This window comes from Pteronotus mesoamericanus, unplaced genomic scaffold, assembly GCF_021234165.1.
Source record: "Pteronotus mesoamericanus isolate MK-2021 breed Mesoamerican mustached bat unplaced genomic scaffold, CSHL_Meso_final contig_25, whole genome shotgun sequence".
NCBI lineage: Eukaryota > Metazoa > Chordata > Mammalia > Chiroptera > Mormoopidae > Pteronotus > Pteronotus mesoamericanus.
The window spans coordinates 21,157,068-21,169,931 of NW_026555105.1; the positions used below are offsets into that span (position 1 = coordinate 21,157,068).

Below are 12,864 nucleotides of genomic sequence, written 5' to 3' on the forward strand. Positions count from 1 at the left end.
GTGATCAGTCCACTCAACTGTGACAGTTTTGTTCCCTGCTGTCTTAGCTTTCTTTACTTCTGGGTGTGACAATGGTAGCTGGTTTGTGTCAAGGAATCCTAAGTGGAAATGTGTAGGGAATAGATCAGGAAAAAGACCTCCGAGAAAGGTTTGACTTTAGGATAGAAGTTGACAGGTCCCGCTGGCTCAGCCCTTCCTTCTCCCCACTACTTGCTTCCTTGAACATGGCCATGATCCCTAGAGGCACAGCAGCCATCCTGTGACCGTGAGCAACAAGTAATGAGGGAAAGTCTGAAGGGACTACAGAGATGCGCGCCGTACCTTCGCTGAGTTGTTAAACCAGTGCTGTTAGTCACCTGTCTCTAGAATTGATAGGAAAAAAAAAACTTCTCCTTGTTACACTACATTTTCCTTTGCTTAGAGCTCAATGTATTTCACATAATTGGATATACAAAGATGAAAATGCAAAGGATCTTGTCCTTGAGAATCTGGAGCCAGCAGCCTGTGGTTCTCCAAACCCATCTCCTTTCTCATTTCATCCTCTCAATAATCCCTCAAAAGCAAAGACATGACCCATTTTCACAGTGGTGGGAACTGAAGCTCCCGCACCGTTTGGCAGTAAATCCAAGGTCTTGCAGCTTAGCAAAGAGGGCGCTTAGTGTCAGACCCTCTTCCCTCCAGGCAGAGAACGCTCCCCTGCCACACCGTTGGCATGGTCCAGCTTGCTGGAAGCGAGGTATGTCTCCTGGGCTTTTGGGACTGGTGGCAGGTGCCAAGGAGCCTGCTACTGCAAGTCTGGTGTGGAAGCACCCAGGTACACCCTTAGGTCCGAGATGGTGGACTGGACAAGCTTGGCAGGGATGGTCTCTCGCTGTAGCTGCTGGTAGGCCGCATACCGGTGGCAGCCCCCGAAGGAGTAGAAATAGTCACCACCCTGGGCTCCTTTGATCCAGAGGACATCGATGGGGGGCACACTGTCTGGGTCCTCCTGGGGAGAAGGGGGCACAGGGTAGATGAGTACGGAACAACGCTCGATAGTTTACAAAGCAGACTTTGTTAATCTATGTTGAGCTCCTACACGGTGAGCACACTGGCTCACGCTAGCTTGTGAGACACTAACAAATGTTCAGGAATTTTGTGAGTTGGTTGACATCACCTTGGTAGCTTGAAATTCAGCCATGGTGAGGGTATTTACACCAGGGAAATGGGCAGATGCTACAAATCAGGGCTCTTCCTCCCTAGATTCCAGGTTGTTGAATATTTATCAACACACCACATGCATATATATCTGCATATATATACACACATACCATATAGCTATGGCACTGTTCTAGACTCTGGGAATAAAGCACAACCAGAATGAGACAGACACAGCCCCTGCCTTCATGGGTTTTGGTCTAGTGGGACAAATGGAATGCAGAAGTGAGTGTTAGAGAGAGAAATGCTAGGAAGACAATAACACCATGCCATGCCACGACAGGGATGGGGGCCCACAAGGCCTCTCTGAGGTGACGGTGGAGCAGAGAACTGAAGACAGAGAAGCCCACTTGGAAAGGAAGAGAATTGGAATAGCTTAGAGTAAAAGCCTGACTGCCAGGTTTAAATCTCAGCTCTGCTACTTAGCCCCTATGTGACCTTGGACAATTAATCTCTTTGTGCCTAAATTGCCCCATCTATCAAATGGGGATGAAGAAAAAAATATATATACACCCCCCCCCCCCCAACACATTGCACTTCAAACAATGCCTGGCGGTACAGGCAAAGCTACGAGCCAGGGCTCTGGAACCAGGCAAACCTGAGTTTGAATCTCAGTTCCTCCAAAGAGCAGCAGCGGACCCTGAGCAAGGGGGAGTAAGACACTCCACAGGGCTGCTGATGAAGGGTTAAGAAGCTGATGCACAGAAGGCACAGAGCACAGCCCGCCCGGTAGTGGAGCCCTAACGAGGGGCAGCTGTGCTGGGTGCTGGTGGCACAGTGGTGGGTGGATGGGCAGAATAACAGCCCCCCCAAATGGCCACATCCTACTCCCTGGAGCCTGTGAATATGTTACTTACATGGCATAAGGGACTTGACAGATGCAATTAAGGATCTTGACAAGGGAGATGTTGCTGGCTTTGAAGACTGAGCAAAGATGCTGTGAGCCAAGGATTGTGGTGGCTTCTAGAAGCTGAGAAAGGCAAGGAAGTGGATTCTGCCCTAGGGACTCTAGAGAGGAATGTAGCCCTGCTGACAACTTGGTTTCAGCCCAGTAAGACCCATTTGGACTTCTGATTAGAGAATAACAAACTATATTGTTTTAAGCCACTAAGTTTCTGGTACTTTGTTACAACAGGCACAGAAAACTAACACCTATGGTGAGGAAAGACAGGTCTGATTCTCACCCTCATAGAGCATATGGTTCTAGCATGGAAGACAGGTTTTTAAATAGCTCATGAAAAGCCAGTGGGTTCAGAACTATGCTGGTGGGCATGCAGGAGGCCAGGGGCCCACGGGAGGCCCCTAACCCAGAGGGGAGCCATCAGGGAAGACGCTGGCCTTAAGAGAGGAAGACTAAGGAGTTGAAAATAATGAAGAGATGGCAGAGTGTCCCCACCAGGGTAAAAAGCCTGTGCAAAGGCCCAGGGTGGGACACAGTACGCAAGACTACATCCTCCATAAACAGCCAGGCACTGGGCTAGTGTTGAGGGAACAGCCATGAGGTGGGGCAGACAAGGGAACACGAACAAATAAATGTATCATATAATTTCATGTGGACATAAGTGCTTCATGGGGAAATATCTCAGGTTAAGGGGACAGATGGAGAGGCCAGGGTTCCCTTAACCCAGATGGACAGGGAGGCGGAGGCCTGAGCCAAGCACCAGCGCGGGCCCTGGAGCTACCTGGGGAAGCAGTTCAGGCAGCGGAGCAGCAGTGCAAACTCTAGGACTGAGAGACATTTGGGGGAGCTTATAGAGGTGTTTGGTGCAGCCCCGGGTCTCACACAGTCACCTTCCAAGGGCCTGAGGGAAGGGGACAAGCTGCCATGCAGGCTTCACCTGACACATACGTCCCCTCCCTTCTCAAAAGTTCCTTCCAGGGTCACGCCTGCATTCTCGAACATCCCCCTTCATTGATGGGGCCGCCCCCATCAAGGGGGCTGTCCTCTCCCTGTTCTGATTCAAACAAGGCCCTCCCAGCAGACGTGACATGCCGGCATCCCCTGCCACTCACTTGTACAGCCAGAAGTGACAGCACAGCTTATCTCCAGATAGTATGGTGGCCATGCTGCTGGGCACCAGGGCCGGGCTGTGTCACTTTTTAAGTGTCTGACCTTGAAAAAGTTGCTTAAATCTTCCCGTGCCTCAGTTTCCTCATCTGTAAAAGAGGAACAATGGTAGTATCTACCTCATAGGGTTGGCATGAACAAGCTAAGGCACTTAAAACTGCTCTTGGGACACTGAAAGTGCTATCGTTATGTTATCGATCCTTATTTTAATCATCCTGTCAATCCCCTGCTTGCTCAAGTAAGGCAACTGAGGCCCAGAGAGGCCCAGCCAGTTGCTCAAGGTCACACAGGAAAGGCAGTGCTCCAGCGGAGCCGGGAACCAGCCCCCTCTAGCGTCCTGTGAGACTTGGTTCCTCCGGCACCTCCCTCCGACGGACGTTCCCGGGGCCTCACCCGGATCGTGTCCACAAGGCTCTGCACCTTGGCCGGATCCAGCACAGACGGCAGCGGCCGGATCAGCACGCTCAGCGGCACGTTGTGCACCGCGGAGATGCAGCCCGAGTGGATGCTGCCGCCCTGTGCGCCGCCGCTGGGCCCGGGTCCCTCGGGCGTCCCCCGGCCCGCCCCGGCCCTACCCAGTGCTCTTCCTGCTCGCAGGCCCATCGCGCCGCCGCCGCCGCCGCCGCCGGCCGTGCCGCCTCCGCCCCCACCCTCCCCACCCGGGACTTTAACCCGGCTGGGCCATACCATTCTGTGCAGGCGGGCGGGGGCTCGGGCCAGGGTGCCTTTCTTCCCAGACTCGGTTGGTGGTCCGGTCGCATCCCGGAGCCCCAACACCCGACGTCGGCTCGGCTCGCGGGGAGCGGCGGAAGCCGTGCGGGTCTCCGGCTCTCCGCTGGGGGGCGCCTCGTCCTCTCCCCTCTGCCGCGTGGAGTCCCGGGAGTGGAAGCGCCCGGACCGGCTGACTCAGGGTGAGTCTGCAAGTCGTGGGGCGGGAGAGCGCGGGTGACGCACAGTCCGGGGTGACTCAGGTCCGCGGGGTCCGGGGCGGGGACAAGGGGGGGCGGTGACCGAATATGTGGAGCGAGGATGAGTCGGCAAAACCCACAGTACTTGGCTTCCCGACATTCAAAATCCTATGGATAATAGCCCTGGAGGTGGTAATGACGCCGACGACAGTAAAACCACGAATCTAGTACTGTATCAGACACTGTTCTAAACACTTTGCTTGTATATCAACTTACGTACACCTCAAAACAGTCCTGTAAGTTAGGTAGGACTATTATTCCCTTTTTCCATGTGAGGAAACTGAGACACAGTGAGTGATTTGCCGAAGTTCATGGAGCTAGAAAGTGACTGAAACAGGGTTCAAATCCAGACAGGCTGGCTCCCGGTGCGCTCCCTACACCACCGCTGGTTGCCTCCGTTCAGCAAAAGTGACTGTCACAAGGAGCCTTCTGGGATCGTGCTGACAGTGTGTGGACACTGCCCTGAAGTTCCACATTGTCTCATCAAATCCCGACAGCACTGCTAGTGGTTATTGTACCCCTTGTCTAAGGTACAGCAGTCAAAAATGGAAGGTCACCTGAGGCCAGAGCCCCGAGCCACTGAACCACAAACGCCTGCTTACAGAGGAGGACCTTGAACCTTCAGAGGATGGTGGTAATGACTTAGATCCAGACATGCTGACTGCCTGACCCATTCTCCTCTCTTTAGAGTCCTCTGTCCCCTTGGGCCCATGTTCAGCATTGAGTGTCCTCTGGGGCCAAGGAGAGGTATGCAGAGGCTCCTGGTTTAAATTCCAGGTTCTTATCAGCCTCTATGTTAATATTAAGACTTTGGCACAGATTCGGCTCTTCTGTAAAGTAGTTGTTTTGGGGACACGCAGAGATAATGGCTGATGGAGGGCAGCGTGGGGGTTAAATTAGGGCATAGTAGTTGGCCAAGTACATAGTGATAACCAAAGAAGGTGACTGGTTTTATCATGAACACCCAGGATGCTTAAGGAGAGGCTATGTTTGACTGAGAGCATCAGGGAAGGTTCCCTGGAGGAGGTGCATTCAGACTGGAAAATGGCTTGGTCCTGGAGAGGGAGAGGAAGAGGGAAGAAGTGGGTGATGTATAGGCTCCAGAATCACTGGAATTGCATGGATTTGAATCCTGGCTGGACCACCAGCTGTGGTATCTGGGGACAGGGGTGGTTATTCAACTTTTCTGTGCCTCAGTTTCTTCCCTGAATTTCCAGGGGGAGTAAATGAGAATAGCACAGTAAGTATTTAGAAAGGTACCTGACACCTGACACTAGAAAGTACTGGATGAAGGTAGATGTGAAGGACATTCCAGCCACAAGATCAGCTGAGCAAAAGCAGGGAGGTGGGACCATTGCAGATCCGGTTGAAGACAGGCAGGTCTGGCTTGGTTGTCCTCCTCACCCTGATCGGCACCGGCCTGGGGAATGCATAGCCACCCTCTCAGCTGGCGAAAACAAGGAATGGTACCCACTGGGCCGGGGCGCTGCTACATGGGCCAGTTGCTGACACTTTCTGAACCCTCTACAAAATGAGGTAATGTCGCCCATCACTCAAAGTTGTTACGAGTGTGAATTGAGAAGGTGTACATAGTAAGTGCTCAGTGTGTAATACCCATTTTACTGTTGAAGATTGTTTGTGTTGGGTTCTTAGTCTCTTGCAAACCCTGGAATGCTGAGGCCATCAAAATGGAACCCCTGTGAACAACCTAATCATACTTTGCTTTTGGAAGGAGAACCAACACCCATACCGCAGCCCCAGAATTACTGAGAATTAGAGAATTTCATCAAGAGGGAAGTTGTCCCTTCTAGAATCACTTCCTCATTACTTCCTCAATAAGAAGAGGCAGGAGAACAGCATCTGGAATGGGAAAAAATGGAGATTTGACCCAAATCTCTCATTGTGGTAGGCCCAGTGAGGCCCCCACTCTTGGTACCAAGTTCTGTATGGTAAGATGCCTGTCGTTCAACTCAAAAATGGCTTAAACAGTAATTAAAATTTGTTTATTTCCAAAAATGTTTGGTGGTAGGTGTATCCATGGTTGGTAGAGTAGTTGATCAGTGTCATCAAAGACCCAGGTTCTTTCCACCTTTTCGTACCGTTGTGCTCCACACTCTGGTTTTTATCCTCAGGCTTGCCCGCCGTGGTCCCAAGATGGCTGCTGTAGCTCCAAACATCACATCACTGTAAAACAACTTTCAAAGGTAGAAGGTAGGATATCCCGTTGTGCCTCTTCAGAGTGAAGGAACCTTTACTAATCACTGCCTTCCCTCCTACCCGCTAGCCCAGGAGCCTTTTCCTCATAACTCACTGGCAAGAATTACATCATGTCTGTGTCTAAACCACTCCCTGGCAAGGGGAGTAGAGTTACCAAGGCAGGCTTGGCTTAACTGTCATTCACCTACGGACTTGAGAAGGTTTACCTTCCATGGAAGTTCATGGGCCCTGATCTCTGAACACAGCTGGCCAGGCCTGGTGGCTGCAATCTCGTTTTCCTGTGGGGAACTTCCTTTCCCCACTCTCCAGACTGTGTGGTTAGTGGGCCAGACCCCATGGCCAGGGAGTGGGGAGGGGGGGGCAAAAAGAAAGGAGCACCTGACCAGGCCTACCCAATCAGCAGTTGCATTGTATTGGCCTAGCTGTCCCTGAGTCGGTGAGATTGAGACTTAAGCCTCTTGTTGAGATTAATATGAGGTGCCTTCCACTGGAGCTAACGTAAGTCTGGAACTGGAAGCTGGAGCAATTTTGAGATATATGCAATATCCTTTTGTTTTAGTTTGGATTCTCTCAAAAGTAGACCCTGAGATAAAAACTTGTGCGAAGCTAGTTTACTTGGGAGATGTTCTAGTTATTATTGCTGTGAAACAAACCACTCCAAAATTTAGTGGCATAAAACATCCGTTTTATTATCCTCACAAATTCTGGGTCACGAAATCAGTCAGGGCACAGTGGGGACGGCTTGTCTCTTCTCTGCAATATCTGGGCCATCAGCTGGGAGGTGACTTGATAGCTGGGGCTGGAATCATCCGGAGGTGACTTCATTTACACGTCTGGCAGATGGTCCTGCCTGTCAGCCAGAACACCTCCATGTGGCCTCTCCATGTGGCCTGGGCTTCCTCACAGCATGGTACCAGCTTCCAAGAGCTACTTCCCCAAGAAAACCTGGCAAAGACTTCATGGGCTTTTCCAGCCTAGTCTTGGGAGTCATACAGAATCATTTCTGCAGCATTCTATTTATGGGAACTGTCACAAACCCACCCTGTACCCCCAGGCTCAAGGGACAGAACAGAGACTCTGTTTCTTAATGGTAGAGTTGCAAGGTTCTAAAAGAGCTTGTGAGTGGGAAGTATTGTTGTGACCATCTTAGAAGACGCATCTGTTGTAGGAGCTGATCCCAGCAATGACTGGGGAAGGGGGAGTGGCAATGAAGGGCACGCGGATGGGCAGGTTAACTTGGTGGCAACTGGGGCTTACCCCTCCTGGGGACTCTGAGAAGAACATCGTGGATCATGTATCAATCAGTATTGTCCCTTGGAGGAAGAAATGGGGGTGGGACTGGACCTCTTTTATTCACTGACTCCTGTCTCTCATTGGTTGAGGGAGGCCTGAGAATGTTAAATCTGCCATTTCTGGGCTGCCCTGTACTTAAACTGCGCAAGCATCTGAGGACCCAGAGGATGACGCTGCCAGCTTATAGTGACCTCAGAGGTGGCCTAAGGGAATAAGGGGCAAGACATTGATACATTTCTTTTCTGTCCAGATCAGCTGGATTCATGTGTGTGGTTTGCAACAAAAGGCCCTAACTGCCTGTTCTCCCCATCCTGTTCCTAGGCTCCTGGCTCCTCCCTTCCCCCTTCACTTTTGATAAAAAATCTAGTCCCTCAGGCATTTATTTGGGTATGCAAAAGACTTCTGAGTGTGGGGGAGATGAAAGGGTTTGTGTGCCAGAAAAGGAACATTAAAATCTTATATTCCGCGACCCTTGAAATTCCCTAGTTCATTTCTACAACTTGGCTTACAGGGTTGTGCCCTGTTGCTTGGTGCCATTTTTTTCTGTTTTTTTCCTCCATCTTCTCTTTGTCCTCTCTACCAACCCATAAGTTCGTGTACTTATTTTAGGCAGAAAATTCGTCTCTTTCTTCTGTAGCTTCGGTGCTTGCTAGCCATCTCCTTAGGGGTCGAGAGGCAACTCTGCACTTAAATTACTCCTCCTCATAGTCACAGAATGACTGCTAGTGCCCACTGGGACAACCTTCTTCTTTGTTCATGCGTTAGCATAGGCTGCTATACCAAAATTCCATAGATTGGGTGGCTTAAACAACAAACACTTATTTATCACAGTTCTGTAGGCTGAAGTCTGAGATCAAGGTGCCAACAGATTTGGTGTCTGGTGAGGTTCCATTTCCTGGTTCTTCTTGCCATGTTCTCACATGGTGGAAGGGGTGAGAGAGCTCTCTGGGGTCTCTGCTTACAAGGGCACTAACCCCATTCATGAGGGCTCCACCTTCATCACCTTAAACACCTCCCCAAAGCTCCACCTCCAAGTACCATTATATTGGGAGTTAGGATTTCAACATAGAACTTTATTGGGACACAGACATTCAGTCCATGGCAGTTCACATCCAAGAGAAAAGAAAGAGACCCTCTCCCCCAGCAATGATGGAATTAAAGCTTTTCTCTTTGGTCTGATTGGGCTAGCTTGAGTCACATGACTACCTGGGGATTAACATTCTTCAGGGACCAGCCACAGGCTCAGCTGCTTAAACAGAGGTGCTGGAACCTGTCATCCTACTGGGACACTGTGATTGGCTTAGAGGAGACCCATCAGCCACAGCACAGGCGCCACAACTTCTTCCAGACACTCGGACCTTTCTGGGCCCCTCTCAGAGACCAGGAGCACCCAGTCCCCCTGTGGCAGCAGCAGCGGCGCTAACGCACCCCTGTCTCGTTCTTCTTGCCCCCTTACTCCTGCTTCCTGGAACCAGCACCCAATAAACCACCTGCACTCAAGTCTCAGACTGCTGTTGGGGAACCAAAACTAAGGCAAAGGCGGAATGTCACAGGTCGTGCCAATAGTCCTGCACCTTGCCTGGGTTAAAATTACACACATCTTAGATGTGTGAGCTTGGTCTGGTCACCTGTCTGTGCCCCAGTTTCCTAACCTGAAAAATGGCCATAATAATGGCACTTCGTTTGTAGGGTTGTTGGAAGAATGAAAAGAAATGATGTAGGTGAAGTCCTTAGAACAATGCCCAACACGTTTTGAGCGCTCAATAAATATGAGTGGTTTGGTTACATTCAGGGATGTCCAACCATTTGGTGTCTCTGTGCCACACTGGAAGAAGAGTTGTCTTGGGTCACACATTAAATACATTGTGACACATAGTCACACAAAAAAAAAAAAATCTCATAATGTTTTAAGTAAATTTACGGTTTTCTGTTGGGCTGCATTCACAGCCATCCTGGGCCGCAGGTTGGACACCCCTTTATGAATACATCTTCCATGCCTGCACTTCTAGACTAGTCTCAATGGATTAGCCAAGACTCGCTTGTTTGCAAGCGAAGAAAGCCGATGTAAATTAGTTTAATGGAAATGGGAACACCCAGCTACTCCCTTTACTGGGGGGCGAAGCGGGGCCTCGGGGCTGGGGTGGCTGTGGGGTGAAGCTGGGGTGGCTGCTCCATGGTCACCAAGGGCATGGGCCCTTTCGGTCTGTATACTATATCATTTTAGAGTAGGGCTTTCTTTCTCAGGGTCACCTTCTGGTCCAAGATTGCGGCTGAAGTGCCAGCCTGGAAGGAGGTGGAGAAAGGGAAAGGCAAAAGGTTATGGCCTCCTCCTCTTTAGGCTGTTGTCTCTTAAGTTTCATATAACACTTTCTCTTTCAAGTCATTGGCCAGAATTTGGTCACATAGCCCCTCCTGGCTGCAAGGGCAGCTGGGATATGTAGTCTTCATTCAATGAAGCCATATGCTCAGCTAAAGTTGGAGTTGTCTTACTAAGGAAGGAGAGAATGGAGACGGATAGGTAGCTATTAGTCTAAGCCACAGCTGTCAAGTTACAAGTTTTATGTCTCAGAGAAAGGGAGACAGAAAATTTCCGAGTTCTAGTCAGATGACCACATCTGAACCAATCAGCCATTAGGGAAACCAGTGGCCATTAGGGAAACTTTTTTTAAAAAAGCATAAGCCACCATAGTTGCTTATCACTTAAATATAGGTTGTTTATTTAAAAATGATTACTGGTCATCTGCTCTTGGCTGGGCCACTGTGCTACACCCAGGGGACTTAATGATGAGCAAAAAGACTCTTCAGTTTCTGCCTCATGAAACTCACAGTCTAGTGGGGGAGACAGAGGTGACCAGATAATCCTACTGACTAATGGAAAAGTGTACGTTGATGGTAAGTGCTGAGAACAAGCAGCATGTGGTTCCTGAGGAAGTGAGCACCCAGCTGGGAGATGAAGGATGAAGAGACATTACCTAGTGAAGGGTGGCGATGCTGGCAATGCAGATGGAGTATGTTACTAAGGGAGACAACAGCTTATGAAGGGCCCTGTGGCAGGAGGGAGCAACATTGCTGAAAAGTGGCAGCAGGAGCTCAGAGAGCAAAGGGCACTGGTTGAAGATGCAGCTGGACCAGTGGAAGGAGCCAGACCGGGTAGGGCTTCAAAAGCTGCCCTAAGCAAGTTCCATTTTTCCCACACACAGTGGGAGGTCGTGGAAGTGTTTTAAGCAGAGAATAGGGCTAAGAGTGACATGATAAGATCTACACTTTAAACAAGATTCCTGTGGCTGCTGTGGAGAGAAGATGGAAGGTGTGGGAGCCAAAATGGACCCAGGGAGACCAAGGGGAAGGCTGGTCCATTTGTCCAGGTAAGAGATGATGGCAGCTATGGACTAGGCTGGAGACTGAGAAGATAGGAAAAATCAACAGAACTGGGTGATGGATTGGATGGGAGGGTGGGCGAGGTAGAGCAGGGAGAGGTGACTTCTGGGTTCTGTGGCTGAAAGATGAGGTGGGTGCTGGTGCCATTCATGGAGGTGGAAATCCCTGGAGAAGACCAAGTCGTGTCTTCAGACTTGGCCTGGTCTGTGGTGCTTCTGGGACATTCTTGTGGAGGTGGCCTGCTGGCAGATAGGGATTTGCAGCTCAGAGAGGAGGTTGGACTTGAAAATGTAAATTTGTGAGTCATCTGCATGTGGTTGGAAATGGAAGCCATGGGCGGAATGAGATGGCTTCACCAGAGTGTACAATGGGAAGGGGAGAGCGTCTAGGAGAGAGAACCTTGAGGAACACAGACTAGAACACAAGGAGGAACAGGAAGTGGGTGCCGTCCTTGGGTACAGGCGAGGTGGAGCAGCCAGACAGGTGAGAGGAGAACCAGAGGGTTGCATGACGGAGATCTTCCTCTGTGAGGAGTGGGAAAAGCAAAGTGGATTGATGCGCCCGTTGAGATGCCCTGGGCTGCCGGCAACAGCAACCGGAGTCAACGGACTTAAACAATAAAAACACTTGTGTCACAGACCGTGAAGTACAGAGGCAGCACACGGAGTGGCTTTTCCCCATGACTCCTGGATGCCGTCAGGGGCGTGCACTTTCCCCACCTCTTTGCTCTGCCATCCAGCTCGTGAGTTCGTGCTACCAGCCCCGACTGTGGTTCCCTTCGTGGCCACAAGATAACACGCTTCTCTGTTCATGTTCATGGAGGAAAAGAGACCCCATTCTCTTCCTTTCTCTTAATAGATGGGAAGAAGCAAAATTTCCCATAAGCTTCCAGTGAACCTCTCAAGTCTAATTGGCCAGAATAGAGACATATCCCCATTTCTCAACGTGTAGGGGATGAGATTACTCTTGGACCAATTAAGACCACCCCTAAAGCTGATGTCCCCAAATTGCATGGCTCCCAATCAAGGAGGGAAGGATGGGATGGACGACAGACAGGTAACTGGGTTGGATATTGTCAGTGGGCACCCAACATCCATTCCCATCTCCCTCTAGGGTGCCTTCTGCATTGTGTGTTAGAGAGTTAAAAGCTACATTTCTCAGACCTCCTTGCAGCAAGGATACTGACAGTGAATTAGGTCCTGTCAGTTAGAGGCGCTTCTGTGGGATTTGGATGGCAGAAGTGGGCAGGGGCCATTTTCTTATTGCCTTGTCTTCTCCTACCGGCAGGATGGTTGTGGAGGTGCTAAGTTTTCCTGCGACATTGTTCCAGTGTGAGCCACCAGGGTAGTAGGAGACAGGGGATAGTTACAGAGGCCGTGGCAGGGACCTCTTGATCCCTAGGTCACACCTACTGTGCTGTGTTCTGGAACTCAGTAGTGCAGCCTCCTGACTGCCCCCGTGTGGTTGTGGAAGAAGCAGCAGCTCCCTTCGTGGGCCAGTTCTGGGCGATGACCTGGGATCCCGCTGAGGGTCTTCAGCCCTTGCAACGATTTTTCCAGCAGCCAATTCCCTGTGTTAACTACTTTCCACTTCAATGAGATTTAATACAGGATTAGATGTGTATAAAATGCTGATATAGAGTGGGTTTTGTTCCAACCTGCACCTGAAACAAATGCAATTGATGCAACAGCTGCCCAGATGCAGTGCGTCATAGCCACAGAAGAGTGTGTGCATGGCTAGGGA

The 12,864-nt window shown here is 50.4% G+C and overlaps 1 protein-coding gene across 1 annotated transcript; it reads right to left on the reverse strand.

Annotated features, from left to right (window-relative positions):
- Positions 1 to 386: 386 nt before the first annotated feature.
- SRXN1 (sulfiredoxin 1) lies at positions 387 to 3,876 on the reverse strand. Its single transcript, XM_054573930.1, has 2 exons — positions 3,659 to 3,876; positions 387 to 988 (listed from the first exon to the last, which is right to left on the reverse strand). Exons 1-2 carry the CDS (start codon positions 3,866 to 3,868, stop codon positions 785 to 787), a joined length of 414 nt encoding a protein of 137 aa, XP_054429905.1. The 5' UTR covers positions 3,869 to 3,876; the 3' UTR covers positions 387 to 784.
- Between the last annotated feature and the right edge of the window lie 8,988 nt (positions 3,877 to 12,864).

Coding starts and splice junctions, on each gene's coding strand:
- SRXN1 (XM_054573930.1), bottom strand. CDS start 3,868: ATGGGCCTGCGAGCAGGAAGAGCACTGGGTAGGGCCGGGGCGGGCCGG. Junction 989..3,658: donor GCCTTGTGGACACGATCCGG/GTGAGGCCCCGG, acceptor CCTTCTCCCCAG/GAGGACCCAGACAGTGTGCC.